Source organism: Erythrolamprus reginae, chromosome 3 (genome assembly GCF_031021105.1).
Source record: "Erythrolamprus reginae isolate rEryReg1 chromosome 3, rEryReg1.hap1, whole genome shotgun sequence".
In the NCBI taxonomy this organism is placed as follows: Eukaryota; Metazoa; Chordata; class Lepidosauria; order Squamata; family Dipsadidae; genus Erythrolamprus; species Erythrolamprus reginae.
Window position 1 is genome coordinate 173,984,117 of NC_091952.1, and position 23,697 is coordinate 174,007,813.

General features: G+C 42.4%; 1 protein-coding gene across 1 annotated transcript in view; it reads right to left on the minus strand.

The window, feature by feature from the left end:
* Positions 1-23,697, minus strand: part of LYRM4 (LYR motif containing 4) — a 60,064-nt gene that overhangs the window by 35,120 nt on the left and 1,247 nt on the right. Inside the window, exon 2 of the mRNA XM_070747198.1 lies at positions 12,056-12,176. Coding sequence (XP_070603299.1) covers positions 12,056-12,176 — 121 coding nt within the window. The remainder of the gene's footprint in view (positions 1-12,055; positions 12,177-23,697) is intronic.

The following is a 23,697-nucleotide window of genomic DNA, read 5'->3' on the forward strand; positions in this document are numbered from 1 at the left end:
CCGATTAGGTCCCACAGAATGGGCCGTCTCCGGGTCCCGTCAACTAAACAATGTCGGTTGGCGGGCCCCAGAGGAAGAGCCTTCTCTGTGGCGGCCCCGGCCCTCTGGAACCAACTCCCCCCGGAGATTAGAACTGCCCCTACTCTCCTTGCCTTTCGTAAGCTCCTTAAGACCCACCTCTGTCGTCAGGCATGGGGGAACTGAGACAATTTATGAATGGTATGTCTGTATGTATGTTTGTTTAGAAAATGGGGTTTTTAAAATATTTTTAAATAGTAATTTAGATTTGTTGTAAATTGTTTTCACTTTGTTGTGAGCCGCCCCGAGTCTGCGGAGAGGGGCGGCATACAAATCTAAATAATAAATAAATAATAATAAATAAACACAAGTGATATTTACATTTTAAATCCTCAAAACATGCAGAATTACATTGCTGCAAAAAATTTTTTTAAATGTAATAAAATGTCAGGGAAAATTCAAGGGAAGGGAAGAGAAGGAGGACTTTTGTAAGAAATAGGTGAGGAAAGATTTAGGACAGATCTTCGTTTTCAATTTGGTCACTGCTCCGAGTTTCCATTTTTTATTAGGCTACTGAGTTGTTAGATCAGGGGTGTCAAACTGGATTTCTTTGAGAACCGGTTGAGCGTTGTGGTTCTCCATAGGCTGGCCAGGTGGGGGAGAGGGGACAGAGACCCTCTGTAGCCAAAATGGGGCATGGGGGCTACTTGCAGGACTCCTCCATGCCCAGTTTTGGCCAGCAAAGTGCTGCAGGAGACTGTCCAGGCAGAAAAGGGGTGTTAGTTCTTACCTGATATGGCCTTTTTTGAGAATTGAAGGAAGAGTTCAGGATGGTGAACCTTTTTTTGCCATTATGTAAGATTTCTAACATGTTGCAAGCTGCTCTGAATCTCAGGAGAAGGGCGGCATAGAAATCAAATGGATAGACAGACAGACAGACAGACAGACAGACAGACAGATTTCTGCCGGCGTGTCTCAACCGCCCATAATTACAGGGTAATTAGTCCAGGAAGACACACACCACACAATAAAAGGAAAACCCAAAAGTTTTTATAAACAGAAAAACAGAAACAGCTCCCTTTTTAAATGTCAAAGGGATTTTCTGGTACACACAAGGCACAGGTTAAACGCAATCCAATTGCTCACCCAATAACTGGGAAATTGAGTCCAATTCTAAAGTCCAGAGAGTCCACACACACAATCCTGAGCAGCAAAAAACCATGATCTTGACAAAACAAGGAATCAGATAAACTGCCATGAGGCTAAAACACCAGGCTGCACTTTTATCTGTAGCACTAATTACAGCAGCCCCACCCAACCACAGGTGGCCTCATTTTCTCTTGTAATAATCCTTCAGTTGTTGTCTCCTATGCATCACTCTACGCATGCATGGATGTGTCATTAATTCTTGTTCAGAATCCAGGGATGATACAGATGATTGATCTCCTCCTGGGCTGTCTGCCAAACTCCCCTCTTCCCTGCCACTCACGCTTCCTTGGTCAGAGGAGACAAATTCTACTAGAAGCAAAACAGGCTTGCGGCATGTGGATGTTTCCCCCACATCCACCTCCACATTCTTTGGGGCAGGAGCTGGGCCAGAGCTAACCACAACAGATAGATAGATAGATAGATAGATAGATAGATAGATAGATAGATAGATAGATAGATAGATAATAAACAGCTTAATATTTACTATCATAAGTACTGCCAATAGCATGTATGCTACAATTTAAAAAATATACAAAATTAGCCAAAGTTAGATATAATTGTGGTTCCTGCCTCTGACATTCTATTATTTTAACTTTAGCTATGGTTTTATTAAGCATGGCAATTGAAGAAGCCTTGTTAATCCATATCCAAAACCCACCTCTGTCTTCAGGCATGGGGGGATTGAGATATTCCTTTCCCCCTAGGCCTATACAATTTATGCATGGTATGTTATGCATGGTATGTTTGGTTTTTAAATAAGGTTTTTTAAAATTATTTTAAATATTAGATTTGTCATATGCTGTTTTATTATTGTTGTTAGCCACCCCGAGTCCATGGAGAGGGGCAGCATAAAAATCTAATAAATAAATAAATAAATAAATAAATAAATAATAAATAAATAAGTTGTTAGATTATCTAAGGTTTTCCAATGTTGAGTATTTGTTATTTAGCTGCTAAGATGAAGTAAATAATAAGAATCTTATTTTAAGCTTAAAATTCAATCCTATAAATAAGTAAAACAACTATAACTGAAAAGGTAGAAGTTTTAAAATGAAATTAATATAGATGCAGTGCTCAGCATTTGATTTTAAAAGATTTTAATTTTAACAGGAGGTAGTTGTCTATTAGCAGCCTAATCTTTTTGGGCTGCTGAATACTTATTGATGGCTCTTAATGGCTTCTGTTAGCATTCCTCTGAGATGTTAATCAATCTTGTGCTTTTTAAAATTGACATTCATAATGTGTTTACGTTACTCAATACTTCTTAATTGTCAAGCTGTAACAGCAGAACTTCAATAATAAATCACTTCAATAAATAACTTCAGATAGTAGAATTTTTAAGTGTTTCCTCTTCTGAGGAATGGAATACTATTGATAACTGCTACTGGGTGAGCTGCAGGAACAAAGGAAAAAACTCCTCCATCTTAGAAATACTTCTTAATGTTTAAAATTAAAAGACAAGTTTGGTGGGGATGTACTATTGTGCTGCTCTTAGTACTGATTAGGAGATCAATGGCACCCTGCATACTATTTCCAATCTGCATTCAACTCCCCCTCCCTCCGCACTTTAAGGCTAGCAAGTGTTGGTTATGACCTTTAAAGCCCTTCATGGCATCGGACCAGAATATCTCCGAGACCGCCTCCTGCCGCACGAATCCCAGCGACCGATTAGGTCCCACAGAGTTGGCCTTCTCCGGGTCCCGTCAACTAAACAATGTCGGTTGGCGGGCCCCAGGGGAAGAGCCTTCTCTGTGGCGGCACCGGCCCTCTGGAACCAACTCCCCCCGGAGATTAGAACTGCCCCTACTCTTCCTGCCTTCCGTAAACTCCTTAAAACCCACCTTTGCCGTCAGGCATGGGGGAACTGAAACATCTCCCCCCTGGGCACGTTTAATTTATGCATGGTATGTCTCTGTGTGTGTCTGTTAGCATATGGGGTTTTTAAAATATTTAAATATTTTAAATTTGTCTGATTGCTTATGATTTGTTTCTACATGTTGTGAGCCGCCCCGAGTCTTCGGAGAGGGGCGGCATACAAATCTAAGTAATAAATAAATAAAATAAATGTTTGGTTTGCAATGTCTGTTTCATGCAAGAACCTCTGAAAACCATTGTAAACGTACTCTTTCAAACACCTTCTCCAAAGGAAAAGTCAGCTATAGGCCAAAATTAATCAATATTGTGGGGTCCACAATGCCTTTTTCAGAAGGGGATGAACCAGAGGTGGGCTGCTAAGGTGGACCAGTGATGTGTGCTCGCCCCGGTGGCTCTGAGTGCTAGCGGAGTCCAGCACAATTCTGCTACTGCAGCTGTGCAAGTAGCAGAATCGCATGCGGAGATGCAGATGTGCCCATGTTTTGGTGTGGTTTTTTGCTTCCGTGCATGCGGAAGCAAAAAAACAGGCCGAAACACAGACGCACCTGTGTCTCCGTGCATGATTCAGCTAGCTGCACAGCTGTAGTAGCAGAATTGCAATGGATGGGGTGAGCACACACCACCCGTTTCACCTTAGCAGCCCATCTCTGGGATGAACCAAGACCTTCTTAAGAGTAAAGGAACAACACACTCACTCAAAGAAGAATTAATTATTGCTAGACTCTACTCGCAAGACATCTCCTGGGCTGCTTTGACATGGCAGGAGACGAATGAATCTGAAGAGCAGGTGGCTGAGCTCTAGTAATAGGATAATCATGAAAAAGATTTGCTTCTGCATTTCTCTTCACGAGGGAGAATCAGGAACCCTTTAGAACAGGGGTGGGCAATTAATTTTGCCATGGGGCCGCATAAGAAATTGGGATGGTTTTAGAGGGCCGGATTAATATAATTAACTCAGTTCTACCCAATACATAGAAACATAGAAGACTGACGGCAGAAAAAGACCTCATGGTCCATCTAGTCTGCCCTTATACTTTCCTGTATTTTATCTTACAATGGATATATGCTTATCCCAGGCATGGTTAAATTCAGTTACTGTGGATTTACCAACATGTATTTACCATACTGTGGATTTACCAACCTGTATTTACCTTACTGTATATTATTGGGTAGAATTGAGTTAATTATATTATATTATATTATATTATTATTCACTCATTCATTCAATTTTTATGCCGCCCTTCTCCTAAGACTCAGGGCGGCTTATAACATGTTAGCAATAGCACTTTTTAACACAGCCAGCATATTGCCCCCACAATCCGGGTCCTCATTTTACCCACTTCGGAAGGATGGAAGGCTGAGTCAACCTTGAGCCGGTGATGAGATTTGAACCGCTGACCTTCAGATCTACAGTCAGCTTCAGTGGCCTGCAGTACAGCATTCTACCTGCTGTGCCACCCCGGCTCCATATAATTATAAATTATAATTATACTGTATATTATATTATATGTATTATATATAATTATATATTGTATTATATTACATTATATTATATATTATAATTATAAATTAATTGCCCACCCCTTCCTTCCTTCCTTCCTTCCTTGTTCCCTCCATTTCTCCTTCCTTCCTTGTTCCCTCCATTTCTCCTTCCTTCCTTCTTTCCTTTCTTCCTTCCAATCTCTGCGGGCCGGCCACAGACAGCGGGCAGCCCGCATCCGGCCCACGGGCCGCCCTTTGCCCAGGTCTGCTTTAGAACAACTGACCCAGACAGATAAATTTCTTCTAGAGAAGACGGTTTATTCATTATGCTTTGGCCCTACATACTATGAGATTGAACTGTACCTGGAAACAACCAGTGGTCAATGAATCACCCACAGAAATTTAGATGGTTAAAATGCCTCCCAACTACTAGCATACGATAGACTTGAGTAGACCTCAAGGGCAACCTCATGTACATCTTATGTTGTTAAGCCCAGGTGAGAAGTAACAAGGGCGTGAATTACAACTGATAAAGCCTCCTGCTCCAAGTAGCCTGCAACTAGTGGGCTGGTTCAGGCTGAATAAAGATCTCATTTATAAATGTAAAGGACAACGAAACAAGTCAGGAGGCAGATCATCAATCTGAGATAAGAACTATAAGTAGTGTATACTTTTGCCAATGAGATCTCATGCCAGCTTCTATCGATCATTTCCATCAGCTGTGAAAGCCTGGAACATTTTATATAAAGTAATACAGTGGTACCTCTAGTTATGAACTTAATTCGTTCCGTGACCAAGTTCTTAAGTAGAAAAGTTTGTAAGAAGCAATTTTCCCCATAGGAATCAATGTAAAAGCAAATAATGTGTGCGACTGGGGAAACCACAGAGAGGGTGGAGGCCCTGTTTCCTCCCAGGAGATTCCTAGAGAGGCCCCATGCAGGCTTCTCCCAACCTTTTCCGGCCCTGTTTCCTCCCAGGAGATTCCTAGAAAGGCCCCACAGAGGCTTCTCCCTGCCTTTTCTGGCCCTGTTTCCTTCCAGGAGATTCCTAGAGAGGCCCCATGGAGGCTTCTCCCTGCCTTTTCCACTTACAGTTTCGGAGGCTCGGGTTTGTAAGTGGAAAATGGTTCTTGAGAAGAGGCAAAAAAATCTTGAATATTCGGTTCTTATCTAGAAAAGTTCATAAGTAGAGGCATTCTTAAGTAGAGGTGCCACTGTACTAATAAGTAACTAGCTCTTCTGTGATTTGTTTTCAATCTAGAATGTGCTATTCAAGAGAGAAGAATTTAAGCGAAGAGCACTGCTTAGGCCAGTGGTTCTCAAACTGGGGTTGGGACCCCTTTGGGGGTCAAACAACTGTTTCACAGAGGTCACCCAAGACCATGGAAAAAGAGAAATTTTCTATGGTGTTAGGAACCAAAGCTTCTATTCTGGAGCATTTGAACAAGCCGACCAATCAGGCGTTTACAGTGGGGGTGTCCCTCTGACCTTCCTGCCAATCAACTTAAAGCTCTGTTGGGAGAACTGGCGCTAGACTTATGGTTGGGAGTCACCACAACATTAGGAACTGTATTAAGGGGTTGCGGCATTAGAAAGGTTGAGAATCACTGTTGCTATTTACAAAGTGGAACTGAAGAATGAAATTGAGATCAGTAATAAGGAAGAAGAAAAGCTTTAAGGAGCATTGCTACACCAGTGTCCCAAAAACCTGATTCAGATGATTAAAATCCTAGTTTCAAATGTACTGTTAGGCAACAAAAAGGATCAGCTGTATCAAAAAGCATGGCAACAGATTACTACTCTAAGTATTACTCCTCACATATCCAAACATCCAATATGGCCTGAGAGACAATTTATACCACTTCGTTACAATTTGCGGGGGGAAAAACAAGACTACAGTGTTCCTTCGCTTTTTGCGGGGGATGCGTTCTGAGACCGCCCGCGGAAATTGAATTTCCGCGAAGTAGAGATGCGGAAGTAAATACAATATTTTTGCCTATGAACAGTATCACAAGCCTTCCCTAAGCACTTTAAACCCCTAAATTGCAATTTTCCATTCCATTAGCAAACATTCAGATTATTACTCACCATGTTTATTTATTAAAGTTTATTAAAAAAAATATTTATTAAAGGCAGATGAAAGTTTGGCGATGACATATGACGTCATCGGGTGGGGAAAACTGTGGTACAGTATAGGGAAAAACGCCGCAAAGTATTTTTTAATTAATATTTTTGAAAAACCGTGGTATAGACTTTCCGCAAAGTTCGAACCCGCGAAAATCGAGGGAACACTGTATTCACTCTCATACACAAATAAATGCACCACTAGATTTCCATATGAATCCAGATATATAAAACATATTATAGAAAATGGAATTGCAAAACAGTTATAACTTTAGTAGTTTTTCAAAGTTTTTTGAAACATAATTTTTAATAGTTTTTTAAAAAAACAAAAGAATTTTTTTTACAATTTTCTTCTTTCAACATTCTTGCATCAGTAAACATTTTTAAACATCCATTTTTTCCTCTTACTTCAAATTGCTGTTTATACACATGATTCTAATATTAATTTATATAAAGATAACAATGTATACAATTTCTATCATACATTCTGTGTGTTCCATTTCCATTTTTTGTTCTTGAATTTCAACGATATATCTTCCTCCTTTACTCTTTTCCTTACCTGTTATCCCTCTTCTCTAACTATTCATATCATTTCTTCCATATTTATAATATTATGTTTCTTCTTTTTCTTGTATTTCTTTTGTAAGTTTATCTAGCTCTGCACACTCCAAAACCTTTCTAATCAAATTTTCTTCCGTTGGTATATTATTATTTTTCCAATTTTGTGCATATACAAATCCCAGCGACCAGTTAGGTCCCACAGAGTGGATCTTCTCCGGGTCCCGTCAACTAAACAATGTCGCTTGGCGGGACCCAGGGGAAGAGCCTTCCCTGTGGCGGCCCCGGCCCTCTGGAACCAACTCCCGCCAGAGATTAGAATTGCCTCCACCCTCCTTGCCTTTTGTAAGCTTCTTAAAACCCATCTCTGCCGCCAGGCATGGGGGAACTGAGATACTCTTTCCCCCTAGGCCTTTACAATGTTATGCATGGTATGGCTGTATGTATGTTTGGTTTTATAATAAGGGTTTTTAACTGTTTTAATATTAGATTGTTATATGCTGTTTTTATTACTGTTGTTAGCCGCCCCGAGTCTACAGAGAGGGGCGGCATACAAATCCAATAAATAAACAAACAAACAAACAAACAAACAAACAAATTATCCTTGCTCTTGTTATAATATCTATAATTACTGTAAATATTGTATTTTTTTCTCATAGGTCTTGGGAAGTATTCCCAATAAAAAATATTTCAGGCTTCAAGTTTTTCAAAGTTTTAATATAGGTACTCATCACTTAAGAACTGGCCACATAATGGCCATTATGACTGACCCTCCAAAGCTACTTATTAGCCAGTCCTGAAAATATGACCACTGCAGTGCCCCTGCATTCAATTGTTCTTGTGATCAATTGCAGGGATGCTATAGTACCATTACCTATCTCCCCCTCCCATCCCCAGCACTGGGTCCCCAGAGGCCTTTTACTTCCCCACAGGGTCCTGTAATCCGCCCCCCCCCCCCCCCCGGGTCCCAGCAGAATAGAACAGAATGAAGTGTTCTATTAACTGCTTCTGAACACATATTTACAGAAAATACAACAAACTGACAACTTGTTTCCATTAGCCCTGAAAGTTTGATAAAGTTTTCTGCTTTTTTATCATTTCATAACAAAATCAATAACCTACAAAACTTACAGTATATAGGAATGCTCTTTTGTGATTTTTTTTAACTTTAGAAAGCTACTTGACAAAATTTTTGTCAAGCCCTAAGAATGACACAACTAAATGACAGTAATCTGTCATGTTTCCACAATTCCTTTCAGACCGATCCAAGCAGTTATTTATGAACCTGAGATGCCAACGGTCATTTTGATGACTAAGCCATAAATTACCATTTAAAGAGAATATAAATTTGATTTCACAGACACAACAAATTACTAGGCAGCTGGGATATTATTTAATTTTTATTGACATGTCATGGAAAAAGAAAGTCAGCTAAAGGTGGTGTGCTACATTTTAATAAACCTCAAACTTCAAAATTATATATTAGATCAGCTCCAGCTCTATTGTTTAAAAAAACTATATAAATATTTTACCTTTAAACATTTCTAAAAGTCCTAGACTCCTAGCTACTTGTAATATTCTTCACTATCCATATAAATAGGCAATAAAAAGTATGACATTTCGAAATACTATTTCCAATCTGCATTCAACTCCGCCTTCCTCCCCACTTTAAGGCTAGCATGTTTGGTTAAGACAAATCAGACAATCATGTGCATGAAATACAACAGTGTTAATATTATTCTAGGTATCATGAAGCAATTCATTTGTATATAAACAAAGAAGATGTTTTGCGTAAAACCATCAAAGAAATTTGCTGAATAACTATATCTGCATTTAGGCATTAATTTACAAACCTTAAATAATCAGATATATTATATAATTTTGAAAATATTTTTATATTTAAAACTCCCCATATAGCCATAACATCTATTCATTACTGAATGTTGTATACTTACCAAAGTAATATCCAAAATCCAAATACAATCCAAAATATTCATGCAATTGCATTGTCAATACACAGGACAAATCTTACAATACAGTATGTTAGCTGCTATTCTTTTTACCATGCAAATAATTTTAATTTGTAGTTATATTTTTACATATTTCATCAATTTTGGTGGCTGTTTTAATATCCTTCTCAAATAAAAAGTGGGATGAATATTTCAGATATGACAAGAGATTCCCTGAGAAATTGAAACTATGTAAGTCTACAAATATAAAAATACTGCTGTTATTAGAATTCCATTCAACTAGCCATATTCTACAAGATTGATTCTGTTTTAGCTGATTTTCAGTTTTTCTTCTAATCTAGTCAGCATTTTGCACCAGTGAGCAGGGTGGATTGTAAATGTGTTATTTTGGTTTCTTCTGCTTATTAGTTCTTCCCTTGGTTTATTCTTGGGCTTGGTGTATTTTTTTATTCCTGACTGGCTGGTATTCTGGCTACCTAAGAATCCATGCTCGGAAGAAGATCTCAGTTAAGTTTATTGCCCCTAGCAGAAATGCATACTAACAAAATGTATGCATTGTTTTAGTATGCTCTTTATGTTATACGTAAAACAAATTGACGAGTAAAACTCAAAAGATCATAACAGTGCATCAAATAGAGAACTTTCTATTAAAGGTGGCAATCAAGATTTTAATATTTATTGTTTTAAATGTCTTCTTTTCTTTTCTCTATTTCTGTTTTTATTATAAGACACTTCAAGCGTAAAACAAATGAAAACATGAGATATAAACTGAATAAATAACTGACAGAGACAAATGGGATGCGCACACATCCTTTATACTTTCCTATCTGGTTCAAAAATCTTGGCAGATTAGGAGCAGAACTGGGTTTGGAAGCTTTGCAGACTTCCTTTGCTATTACAGTCACTCATGCCCTCATCACCTCGAGGCTCAACTACTGTAATGCTCTCTACATGGGGCTACCTTTGAAGAATGTTCGGAAACTTCAGATCGTGCAGAATGCAGCTGCGAGAGCAATCATGGGCTTCTCTAAATATGCCCATGTTACTCCAACACTTCACAGTCTGCATTGGTTGCCGATCAGTTTCCGGTCACAATTCAAAGTGTTGGTTATGACCTTTAAAGCCCTTCATGGCATCGGGACAGAATATCTCCGGGACCGCCTTCTGCCGTACGAATCCGAGCGACTGGTTAGGTCCCACAGAGTTGGCCTTCTCCGGATCCCATCGACTAAACAATGTCATCTGGCGGGACCCAGGGGAAGAGCCTTCTCTGTGGTGGCTCCGACACTCTGGAACCAGCTCCCCCCAGAGATTAGGATTGCCCCCACCCTCCTTGCCTTTCGGAAACTTCTTAAAACCCACCTCTGCCGTCAGACACGGGGGAATTGAAACATTTCCCCCTTGCCCATGTAGTTTTTGTGTATGATTCGATTGTGTGCTTGTTTTTTATATATTGGGGTTCTTTTGGATTTTTTTTAAAACTTAAAACTGTAATTTAGATTGCGAAATATTAGATTTGTTAGTATGTTTTGTTTACCATTGTTGTGAGCCGCCCCGAGTCTACGGAGAGGGGTGGCATATAAATCCAATAAATCTAATCTAATCTAATCTAAATGGTGGTAGGCTTATTTTAGGCCCTAATTTCCAGTTTCCGCCCACCGACGGCACAATCTTTAGCAATCAATGAATACAGTATACCTAACATACAACAGTTCGTCTAGTGACCATTTGAAGTTACAACAGCACAGGAAAAAAGTGACTTATGACCATGTTTCATACTTATGACCATTGCAGCATCCAGGGTCACATGATTTACATTTGGATGCTTGACGAATGGCTCATATTTATGATGAATGCAATGTCATGGGGTCATGTGACCACCTTTTAGGACTTTCTGGCAAGCAAATCAATAGGGAAGCCAGATTCATTTAACAACCGTTTTACTAATTTAATAACTGCAGTGATTCACTTAACAAATGTGGTAAAAGAAATGCCGTAAAATGGAGCAAAATCTATGTAACAATTTTTTCACTTAGCAACATAAATCCTGGGCTCAATTGTGGTCGTAAGTCGAGGACTACCTGTAGATGGTCTCTAGGGCCACATTTAGCATTGTAGAACAATGTCATTAATAAGTTATAATGGATACAACTCAATAGTGCTATTGCTAATATGTAAGCCGTCCTGAGTCTAAGGAGAAGGGCAGCATAACAATCGAATAAACAAACAAACAACTACTTCAATCTGTGCCTTCCTAATTCAGAGAAAGGCATCATAACATTCAGTAAGGTTTATTTCCAAATAACTAAATTGATAACTCTGTGGGATTCTAATTTTCTATCAAGAAATTTATATAATACTAAAGCAGCTAGATTATAGTATACATGATAGCTATAGAAACAATTATTCCTATTGACCAGGTTGCAGTGATAAAAATATATTTTTGAACTTAAATCCTTCATTATTTTTAGTAGTTAAAAGAGCACAGGTATTTAAAGCTGACAAAAGATTTCTATCAACATTTTGGAGTACCAGCTACAACGGGAGTGATGGGTTAGGCTTATGGGCTCCTTTAAGGTACTGTATTTATGTGTGCAATGGTTTCTATTTTCCTTTTCTCATAAGCTGTTTTAAAAGTGCCAACAATATAAATTTATTTTTTTATCTTTTGTTTCTTCTAATTAGAAGCATGTGTATACACTAATGTTAATTGATAAAGTATATAATTAATCTACATGCATGAGAGATTGATAGAGACTAAAATTATATATTTGAACGAATACTTTACCAAGTATGGAGTTTAATTAATTGATAGCTTACCTGCCGGTGTATCATTTCCAGATTAGTTTTTGCTTTGTTGATTAGTGCATCTATTTCTGATGATTCCTTGATGTTTTTGTTTTCTCTAAAGGCATCTCTTATTTTTCTGATGGCGTATGTCCTAAGTAAATTTTCAAGAAAAAAAATGTAAGCATACACTGTCTTCTCAAAGCTTGACATACAAAGTGTATACAAACAAATATTGAGATGAACACAAGATGAATATTCCATATATTTAAAGGTAGTCTTTGAGATAACTGGAAGCACCATATTTTTCAGAATATAAAACACAACTTTTTCCTCCCTAAAAGAGGCTTAACATTTGGGTGCGTCTTCTACTCTGAATGTAGCTTTTTCAAAGCTTCCCCTCCCCAGCCCTAACGATCTTTCCGGCTTCCTATTCCCTCCAAAGAAGGTTTTTTCCAGCCCAAAGTCTTTGCAACCTTGTTTTCATTCCTACTCCCTTTGAAGATTCTTTTCAGCCTTAATCAGGGGATAAAATAATCTGCTGAAGCTGAACAGACTAAGAACTCTAGCCAGATACCTGGTAGGTAGATTTTTCCCACTATTTTCCTCCCCCAAAACGAAGGTGCGTCTTATACTGCAAAAATACGGTAATGTCATCCAGCGCTCTGAAAGTTAAAATTGGTATTTTGAATTATAACTGGAAACTTACTTGAAGTCAATGCAGCACTCGTCAATGCTATTTATGGTTGTAATAGCTCTCAGTTGACAGCATAGTGGCCATTGCAATTTACAAAAATAGAGTTTCTGAGCAGTTGTTAAAGGAATCCCCATGCAAAGGACAATTTAGTAGTCTCATTCCCATGCCTAATTTCTAGTTGAAAGGGATCCCAATAATCTACTGCATTTGCAATTGGGTTGGAGATATCATTTATTTCATTTCATTTATTAGATTTGTATGCCGCCCCTCTCCGTAGGAAATTGAATCCTGGGAAAACTACCCCAGGAAAGGGTCTATTATAACCTCATTTAAAGCATCTGATAGATCACTAGTAACAAATGGAATGTTAATTACCTCCCAAATTCAACCATCCCACCTTCATTGGCTCCCTGAAGTGGGGCAAGAGAGAGATGTGTCAAGCCCACAAGGGATGGTGTTCATAGCCCAAAACACTTTATATATTTCCTCCAAGTTGGCAATTGAAAACAAATCCCAGATAGAATTTCCAGCCATCAATTTAATCACCACAGTAGACTCTTATTGGCTTTTAAAAGGTCCTAAACACACTTTTTATACAATTTTTTTTTGAATGCATTAGTATTTCTGATTTTAGGTTTAATGTGTTAATGTAATGTGAATTGGAATTATATAATTGTTGTGGTTAGCTCTGGCCCAGCTCCTGCCCCAAGGAATGTGGACGTGGATTTGGGGGAGACATCCACATGCCGCAGGCCTGTTTTGCTCCCAGTAGAATCTGCCGACGAAGTCTTCTCTAACCAAGGAAACGTGAGTGACAGGGAAAAGGGGAGTTTGGCAGACAGCCCAGGAGGAGATCAGTCATCTGTATCATCCCTGGATTCTGAACAAGAATTAATGACACATCCACGCATGCGTAGAGTGATGCATAGGAGACAACAACTGAAGGATTATTACAAGAGAAAATGAGGCCACCTGTGGTTGGGTGGGGCTGCTGTAATTAGTGCTACAGATAAAAGCGCAGCCTGGTGTTTTAGCCTCATGGCAGTTTATCTGATTCATTGTTTTGTCAAGATTGTGGTTTTTGCTGTTCAGGATTGTGTGTGTGGACTCTCTGGACTTTAGAATTGGACTCAATTTCCCAGTTATTGGGTGAGCAATTGGACTGCATTTAACCTGTGCCTTGTGTGTACCAGAAAACCCTTTGACATTTAAAAAGGGAGCTGTTTCTGTTTTTCTGTTTATAAAAACTTTTGGGTTTTCCTTTTATCGTGTGGTGTGTGTCTTCCTGGACTAATTACCCTGTAATTACAGGCGGTTGAGACAGGTGGGCAGAACATATAATTTCAGTTATTTTGGCAGTATTGGAATCCAAATTCAATACACCTGGAGGGCATCTATTTCTGGGAAAGCTGCTAACTATCACAGATGGAGGCTACAAGCAGATCTTCTTGACTTACATTTCCTTCACAAGGAGGACACAGGAATTAAAAAGAGAGGGAAGGCTGGACCCACACACAGGAGGAACCAAAGACCTCACATCTTTCTTAATGGCCTCTTGGCATGCATGGATATTTATGGGAAAACAAGTCTTTACAGACTGGCTTTGGAAAGTCACCTGGATGCAGTGCCACACTTACAAAGGACTATATCAGTGATGCCGAACCTTTTTTTCCCTTGGGTGCCGAAAAGCATGGCCATGCACTATCGTGCATGCACAAGTGCCCACACCCGTAATTCAATGTCTGGGGAGGGTGAAAACCTTCCCCAGGCTCCAAAGACTTCCCTGGAACCATGAGATGGTAAAAATGTCCTCCCAGAGCCTCTGTCTGAGCCAAAAATCAGCTGGCCAGCACACACATGCACGCTGGAGCTGAACTAGGGCAACAGCTCGTGTGTCAGCAGATATGGCTCTGCGTACCACCTGTGGCATCCGTGCCATAAGTTTGCCATCACTGGACTATATCAACTTTTGGGGAACGAAGTACAGTATCAACAAACACATTTTCCAGCTGTCCTTTATCATTTTTAAGAAGCCCTTAGAAACAGCTCCAGCTCCTGGTCCTGTTCTTATTTTCGATCTGCACTTTAACTATTTTAGTCTCCATTTTGAAACATACTTTCCTACCACCTGCTGTATCCAGGCCCCAAAGTCAAAAAAAATGAAAACAAAAGCAATTGAAAACCCAAAGGGAGCAAAATTACTGCTGCACCCAAATAACACGTTTCCATTCAGTCTCACAAACTCCAGCACAGAAGGGTCCTACCACAGCTCTGAAGCCACAATGGAAATAAAAAGGTTATGCATGCCTCTGATTGAAATATCAATTCTGGTTAGGTTATCCATGAGCTAGTTCTGATTTTCTTGTTTTATAGAAGCTCGGTTTGCCTCTGTAAACTGTAGAAGTCTTAATAACGTATTTGTATCACAGTGTTCTAATAACCTAGTTTTGGTATTTTCAGACAGAAAACAAAATTAAGGGGAAAGACTTCTATAAAGCACACTGCTCAAAAAAATAAAGAAAACACTTAAACCACACAATATAACTCCAAGTAAATCAAACTTCTGTGAAATCAAACTATCCACTTAGGAAGCAATACTGATTGACAATCAATTTCACATGCTGTTGTGCACATTCAACTTTGCACAGAACAAAGTATTCAATGAGAATATTTCATTCATTCAGATCTAGGATGTGTTATTTGAGTGTTCCCTTTATTTTTTCAGCAGTATATAAACCAGACACATTTTAAAACAAATACATTCTGCTATTGTGCATAAACAGCTACTTCACACGTTCTTAAAAGTGATTCCCACGCCATCCCATTTGATGTTGGTAATATTGATTTTTAGTGGCATCTTGAAGAGTCAGTCATTATTTTGATGGCCATTTTTAATAGATGTCTAAAATGTTTTGTCTTCTTTCTGCTACAACTCTCTATATAAAATGCAGCGCCTATTGATTTGACATTAGTGTTGTGATAAAAAATGTAAAGGATTCTCCTCTCCAGTTGTGTCTGATTCTAAGGGGGGGGGGGGGGCGTGCGTGCTTATCTTCATTTTTTTAGAAGATGGAGCCAGTCTGAAGACATTGACTAATACACAGATGAATGGAATGCTGTTATCTTCTGACAGAAGTAGTACCCATTTATCTACTAACATTTGTGTGATAAGAATCTTTTAAAAGGGTGGGCAAGCACTCCTTTATATTCATAATGGAGGTTTCATCCAAAGTACTTTCAATATTTGAAATAATATTTATCATTCAAAGCAGTAAAACAAATCAGTTAAAATAAAATTGCAATATTTTTCAATATCGAGGGTTTCTCCAAAGGTATAGTTGCCACCTTCAGCTTGCCAAGGTATAAATTATAGATTGTGAATTTAGAATAGAATAGAATAGAATAGAATTCTTTATTGGCCAAGTGTGATTGGACACACGAGGAATTTGTCTTTGGTGCATATGCTCTCAGTGTACATAAACCATTTGAGAGCATTTCACCGAGGCGGCCTTCGTTGGTGCCATCTTGCTGAAGATACAATTAAAGCCAGTTAATTTTGTGTTCATAATTCTGTTTTCTTTCTTGTATATGTTTTTCATGAGAAGCGCTCCCCACCCCACCCACCCAAAATCCAGCCATTGTACTGGATTTTGTAATTACAATTAAATCTAACTTTATACATAAAACACAATTACTATGGTTTGTTCAACAAATCAAATTCAAAAGTTGTCTGGAATACTTGTTAAGGCATAATGATTACACAATAAACGACTTGTCCGGGAAAGAGGCTTTGAGCGGTCAATATATTTTATGATCATATGAACCTTCCTCTAGCAGTGTCCCAAAGAAACACTGTTTTCTAATTTCTAATCATACATGCCCTGTTCAAAATATTTGAAATGAAAAACTGATGAAAAGGACCGTTGAACTTACCTGAACGGTCTTCTCACTGCACTGTGAGGAGAGTCCAATGTGGGTTGTTCTTCAGCCTCATTGGCAGGGACTGAGTTAAAAATTAACATAATTATGTCCCGCCCCCCTCTACCTCCTCAGGTTCAGTCAAGAAAAACGAAGGAATAGTGTAAACAAACCAATTTTATTAACTAAGAAGTTAAACTGGTAACGAAATGAACCCCTGGGCCAAGAAGCCCGGAGGGTTTGGACTCTCCTCACAGTGCAGTGAGAAGACCGTTCAGGTAAGTTCAACAGTCCTTCTCCCCTGCACTGTTCGGAGAGTCCAATGTGGGATATACCCAAGCAAACCAACTAGGGCGGGATAGGCTGGACCAGGGGTGTCTGAACACAAACCCGTTGCAGCACTCTGCGACCGAATGCCGCTTCCGATGAAGCGAATGAGTCTATACGGTAGTGTCTGATGAAAGTCGTGGGGGCCGCCCAGGTTGCGGCCCGACAGATGTCATCGATTGACGCCTGTGTGTTCCAGGCGGCAGTGGTGGCTGCACTTCTGGTAGAGTGAGCCGTGATTGTCCTTGGCAAAGGTGTCCCACGTGTCCTGTATGCCTCCATAATGCAGGACCGGATCCATCGGCTGATAGTTTTAGAGGACACCTTGTTGCCCATGGATCCTGGGAAGAAGGAAACGAATAATGCTTCTGATTTCCTGAAAGAGCTGGTCCGTCGAATGTAAATCTTTAGAGCTCTACGGACGTCCACTTTGTGCCAGCGTAAGACTGACGGGTGTGAGCCGTGGGTACAGAAGTCCGGTAATATTATGTCCTGGGATCTATGAAATCTTGTGTTGACCTTCGGCAGAAAGCTGGGATCTAACCGAAGAGTAACCCGATCTGGGTGGAACACGCAAAGGTCCGGCCGGACTGACAATGCCGCGAGTTCCGACACCCTGCGAGCAGATGTGATGGCCACTAAGAACGCTACTTTGATTGATAGAAGGCGAAGCGTGATTTCTCTCAGTGGTTCAAAAGGAGGTCCTGTAAGGGCCTGTAAGACCAAAGTCAAATCCCAGGATGGGAAGTGATGGATAACTGGAGGAGAAAGATTCGAGGCTCCTCGGAGAAAGTCTTTAACCCATGGATGATGGGAAATCGGTCGAAGGGGGTCTGGTCTTAAGACCGTGGCGATAGCTGCCACCTGCCTGCGAAGGCTGTTTGGGGTCAGCCCTTCGTCCAGCCCCTTCTGTAGGAAGTCTAATAGATGTAAGATGGAGGCTGAGCGAGGGGGGATCTCTCGAGCTCTGCAGAATCTACAAAACGCTGCCCATGTCGCTTGGTAAATGTGAGTCGTTGACGGGCATCGAACCGATTGGATGGTATGGATGACCTTTTCCGACAGGGATTCCGCCCTCAAGCGGTCCCCCTCAATCTCCACACGGCAAGCCTCCACCACTGAGGCTCTGGGTGCACCAACGACCCCTGGGTGAGGGAGAGTGTGTGGTATGGGATCCTCCATGGCGGGGAGGTTGAGAGGTCCATCAAGTCCGCGAACCATGGTCGTCTGGGCCAAAAGGGGGCGACGAGAATCACCTCCGCCTGCTCCGAGAGTATCTTGGAGACTACCCTGGGTAGAAGGCAAGTCGGAGGGAAGGCGTAGAGTAGACCCCTTGGCCATGGGGAGAGGAGCGCATTGATACGGTCGGCTCCCGGGCACGGGAACCGGGAGTAGAATCGGACCACTTGGTTGTTGAGGTGGGTCGCGATCAGGTCCACTACCGGTTCCCCATAACGGTGTATAATGTCCTGGAAAACCTCCGGGTTCAATGACCATTCCCCCGGGTCGATGGTTGTGCGGCTCAACCAATCCGCCTGGGTGTTGTCTGATCCTGAGATGTGTTCTGCTTGGATCGAGACCAGGTGTGTTTCCGCCCAAGACATCAGGGAGTGAGCCTCCTCCATCAAACGGCCCGACCTCGTACCTCCCTGATGATTTATATGGGCCCTTGTTGCTACGTTGTCCGTCATGACGAGGACATGCTGTCCCTCTACCCGGTCTTTGAAGGAGTGGAGTGCCTTGAAGACTGCCCTTAGTTCTAGTAAGTTGATATTGGGGTCCCTCAGGTCGTCTGCTGTCCAGAGACCCTGGGCCACTCTGGAGCCGCAATGTGCTCCCCAGCCGGAGAGGCTCGCATCTGTAGTGATCGTCACCTCCCGATGGTGTAGGAAGGGAGAGCCTCTGGTCAGCGCTTGGGACGTCCACCAGGGCAGAGAGTGACGGACGGGTAACGTGAGACGTACCTGGTGTTTGGAGTGGCTCATGCGTGCTCTTTGGAAGGGGAGGAGGAGCCATTGAAGCGGGCGGGCATGCAGCCGCGCCCATGAGACGATGCTGATGCAGGAGATGAAGACTCCTAGCAGCTGGGATAGAAGGGCCAAGGGGACCCTGGTGCGGTGCTGAATAGAAGCTATCAGCGTCCTCACCCTCTGCTGCCTCTCTGATGACAGGTAAACGATTCCGGCTGCAGAGTCTATCAGAGTTCCCAAATGTAAGAGCTGTTTGGTTGGATTCAGGTGGCTTTTCACATAGTTGATCGTGAAACCACAGGTCTCTAGAGAACGTATTGTCCGTTGTAGATCTAGTCTGGCCTGTTGAGGGCTGCTGGACAAGATGATTACGTCGTCCAGATAGGCCATGAGACGAATGGATCTGGTTCTCAGGTCGGCTGTCAGTACATCCAGAAGCTTGGTGAAAGCTCTGGGGGCCAATGAAAGTCCGAAGGGCATTGCCCTGTACTGGAAATGATGGTCCTGTATACAAAAGCGGAGGAAACGTCGATGATGTGGATGAACTGGTACGTGCAGGTACGCCTCTTTGAGGTCGATGGCGGTCATCCAGTCGTGGTGTCGGATGGATGCCAGGATTGACTGTAAGGAATGCATCTTGAAATGTTGGTAGCGAACGTAGATGTTCAGCTGCTTGAGGTTGAGAATCAGGCGGTAGCCGCCGGACGTCTTGGGGACCAAGAACACGATAGAGTAGAACCCCTGTCCTTGTTGATGTACTGGCACCAGTTCTATTGCCCCAATGTCCAACAGGTGTTGTACTTCCCTGGCAATCAGGGAACATCTTGGTTGAGATAGCGACGGGCATTGTAGGAATCTGTCTGGAGGAGTCTGTAGGAAGTTGATGCGCAGACCATTCTTCACGGTATCTAGCGCCCAAATGTCGGTGGAAATAGCCGCCCAAGAGCCTGAGAAGGACTGCAGGCGTCCACCGATGGGTACCTGGATGGGTAAGTCATTTTTGTTTTCGGTACCCTCCTGTTCCCGCCCCGAAAGGATCTGCGGGGCTGTTGGAACTGTCGGTTCCTGTCTCCATAACCTGTTCTGTCGGACCTGAAGGATGGCTGCGTGTAGGAGCTCTGTCCATATGGCCTGGTGTTTGAGGCCGCAGGCGCGGCCGTGTCCGCTCGAAAGGGCTGCCTTCTGTAGTATGGGGCCGCCCGCCTGTCTTGCCTCCTCGCCGACCTTGGCAGCACCTTTTTCTTGTCTTTATCCTCGATCAAGACTTTATCTAGTGATTCTCCAAAAAGTGTGGTCCCTTGGTAGGGCGCGGTTGCAAGACGCCATTTCGATTTGGCGTCCGCTTGCCAAGAGCGGAGCCATATTAGGCGTCGAGTGGAAAGGTTGGTAGCCATCGCCCTGGATGAAAACCTAGAAGCAGCCAAGGTGGCATCGGCGGAGAACTCCGTGGAGGCGATCAATTTATTAATGTCTTGGCGAAGGCGAGCGTCCTCCGGGCCCAACCTGGGGAGGATGTCTCGAAGCCAAAGGATTGAGGCCCGGTTGAAGAAGGAGGCTGCCATAGCAGCTCTCAAGGACCAGGCACATAGCTGGTGCATTCTCCGGATCAGGTTCTCGGCCTTCCTATCATCGGGCCGCAAACCATCCGCCATCTCCGATGGAACCAGAGCATTGGAAATTAGTGAGGTAACCGGGGTATCCACAGCCGGGTATTGGAGCAAATCCTCTATTTCTGGATCGAAGGAGTAAAGCTTCTTGTCCAGAGCTGAGGGACCCAGAGCTGCTGCTGGTTGCTGCCAGGGCCTCTTTATGTTTTCTGCAAATATGGGCACTGCAGGGATAGTTTCTGAGTCCCTTTGAGGCTCATTAATGAGTCTGGAAGCGGGTAATGTGCCCACATCCTGGTCAGCCGTCTTTTGGGCACTGGTCAAAGTTAGTGTGGTTCTGGCCTTGTTTAGGAGAACCCTGAAAAGGGGTGCCTTGAATAAGCCTGCTAATACAGGCTGTTCTGGTAAGGTGGCTTCATCCCCCGACAGCTCATTCTCTGGGTCTGAAAAGGCCTCTCTGAACTCTTGCTCCTCCTGAAAAGAGTCATGCAGGGAAGGTGCAGGTGCAGGAGCTGACCAGATATCCTGCCTGCTGGGGCGAGGTGGCAGTGGGGATTGATGTTGTTGTTGGGCCCCAATTGCTATGCCCTGTGCATAAGCTGAAGCAATCATGTCTTGTACCGAGGGAGACATGGCTTGCCAGTTATCTGTAGAGCCCCTGAGCCCTGCTGCTGTGGGCGTGAATGTGGCTGTAGCTGCTGGAGGTTGAGAGGCAGGCCTGCTCCATTCTGATCTCTGAAATCCCTCAGATGGTGGGGGGGCACTTAATGGGCGGTCTGGTGAAAGACCCCCAGCGCTTTGAAAGGGAGGCCCCTCGAAGGTGGCCGATGACAGGGGAGGAGGACCCAGCGGGCTTTGATAAACGGGTGGAATAACCATGGCTGAGGGGCTAGGCCCCTGTCTCGGTTTTGCTTTGTCCAGCTGGGCCTTGAGGGCCTTTATTTTCTTCTCAGCCTCCTTTAGTGCATTGGAGGACTGAGAGCTTTTCCCCTTAGATTTTGAGCTGGGCCCCTTGTCCTTACTTTTATTCTTGGAGGAGGAGGGCACAGGAGCGCTGGGACTGGATTGAGACATGTTTGTAACCACACCGAGCCAAAAACACGAGGTTACTGCTTAAAAGCAAGTAAAATGGTGGACTAGGGAAGTTGGTGTCCCCTAAATAACATGTCATCTGTTTTCCTGCTCGTGATTGGCTGGATACTAGGTAGAAGCCCATAATAGCTTCGTTGTCCTGGCAACGCCCTGAAGCAAGATGGCGGCCCTGGGATAGGCTGAAAAGAGCCTAGTCACTCTGACCCCTTAGCAAACAAGATGGCGGCCGTGACGTCAGGCGGGAAAAGCTCTGCTTTTGAAACGGCCGGAGGGGGACTCAGAGGCTTTGGCCCTGCGCCAAAATGGCGGGCGCAACTTCGGGCAGCTCGGCAATCACCTTCTGCACCCCCCCCCTTCAATTCCTTCGATCGCTGCTCCTCTGAGCGATCGGGAACAAGTTGGCTGCAAAGGGCCTCCGAACAGCTGATCTTTTTTTCTTTTTCCATTGCCGATCGGCAGGAACGCTGTCTGGGAGCTGCTGGGATCGCCTTACAGCTGATTTCCCCCCATGGGGAAATTCTGTGTACTGATTGCTCCTCTGATCGGTAAGAACCGATACTCGGAGACTCGTTGCGCTGGAAGAGTGGTTGGGGGGGGTCTGATCGCGGGCGTCAGGGACCCCAATCCAGCGATCCCTTTCAGCAAGGCAATACTCTGGAGAGCAGTGGCCTCTCAGGGATTGAAGAGACGGAGAACAATACCCCGGAGGGCAGTGGTTCTCGAGATCCAGGTCTTCCTCCTATAGAGAAAGGGAAAAAAAGGAGAAAAAATTATTGTTAGTAAACATCCTATAAATCTCACATACTGTGAGAAGAAAACTCATAGTCCCTACACTATGACTGAGTTTTTAAGACTGAACCTGAGGAGGTAGAGGGGGGCGGGACATAATTATGTTAATTTTTAACTCAGTCCCTGCCAATGAGGCTGAAGAACAACCCACATTGGACTCTCCGAACAGTGCAGGGGAGAATGCCAATGCATTTAGCAGGGGGGAAAAATCATCTCCTGGGTAAGATACGTAGAACAAAACTCCAAATGATCATTAAATGACAGCAAAGAGATACAGAAAAGTATAAACTTTTGTTACAGTTTTCTAGTTCTCTGATCTGATCTGGAACCCTAGTAAAGACATTGTTTATTTATTTGTTTGTTTGTTTTTGTCAAGTGCCTATTAGTAGTATACAAAGATGTAACAATGTTTATATACATGACACTAGTAAGAAACATTATGACAGGGGACAGAAGGCACGCTGGTGCACTTATGCATGGCCTTTACTGACCTCTTAGAAATCGGGAGAGGTCAACAGTGGATAATCTAAGGGTAACATATCGGGGGTTAGGTAATGATACTACAGAGTCAGGTAGTGAATTCCATGCATCAACTATTCGGTTATTAAAATCGTATTTCCTGCAGTCGAGTTTGGAGCGGTTTTCTTTAAGTTTGTGTCTGTTGTGTGCTCCTGTATTGTGATTGAAGCTGAAGTAGTTGTTGACAGGAAGAACACTGTAGCAGATGATTTTATGGGCTATGCTTAGATTGTGTTTAGGGCGATGTAGTTCTAAGCTTTCTAAACCTAGGATTGTAAATCTAGTTGCGTAGGGTATTCTGTTGCGAGTGGTGGAGGGCTCTTCTTGTAAAGTATCTCTGGACATTTTCTAGAATGTGTTTATGTCGGAAATGCAGTGTGGGTTCCAGACAGATGAGCTGTATTCAAGGATTGGTCTGTCAAAAGTTTTGTATGATCTGGGTTAGTAGTGTGAAATTACCGGAGCAGAAGCTACGTAGCATTAGGATTGTATTGCATTCCATTTGTATACCTCTTAAAGTCTCCTTTCCCATATATTCCTATACAGTATAGTCTTCAAGTCTTTGGAGAGGGGCGGCATACAAATCTAATAAATTATTATTATTATTATTACAACAGAATTAATAATAATTAATAATAATTTATTAGATTTGTATGCTGCCCCTCTCCGAGGACTCGGAGCGGCTCACAACAAATGAAACATCATATACAATTCCAATGTTAAAACAGATTTAAAAACCCCTATTAAAAACCGTCA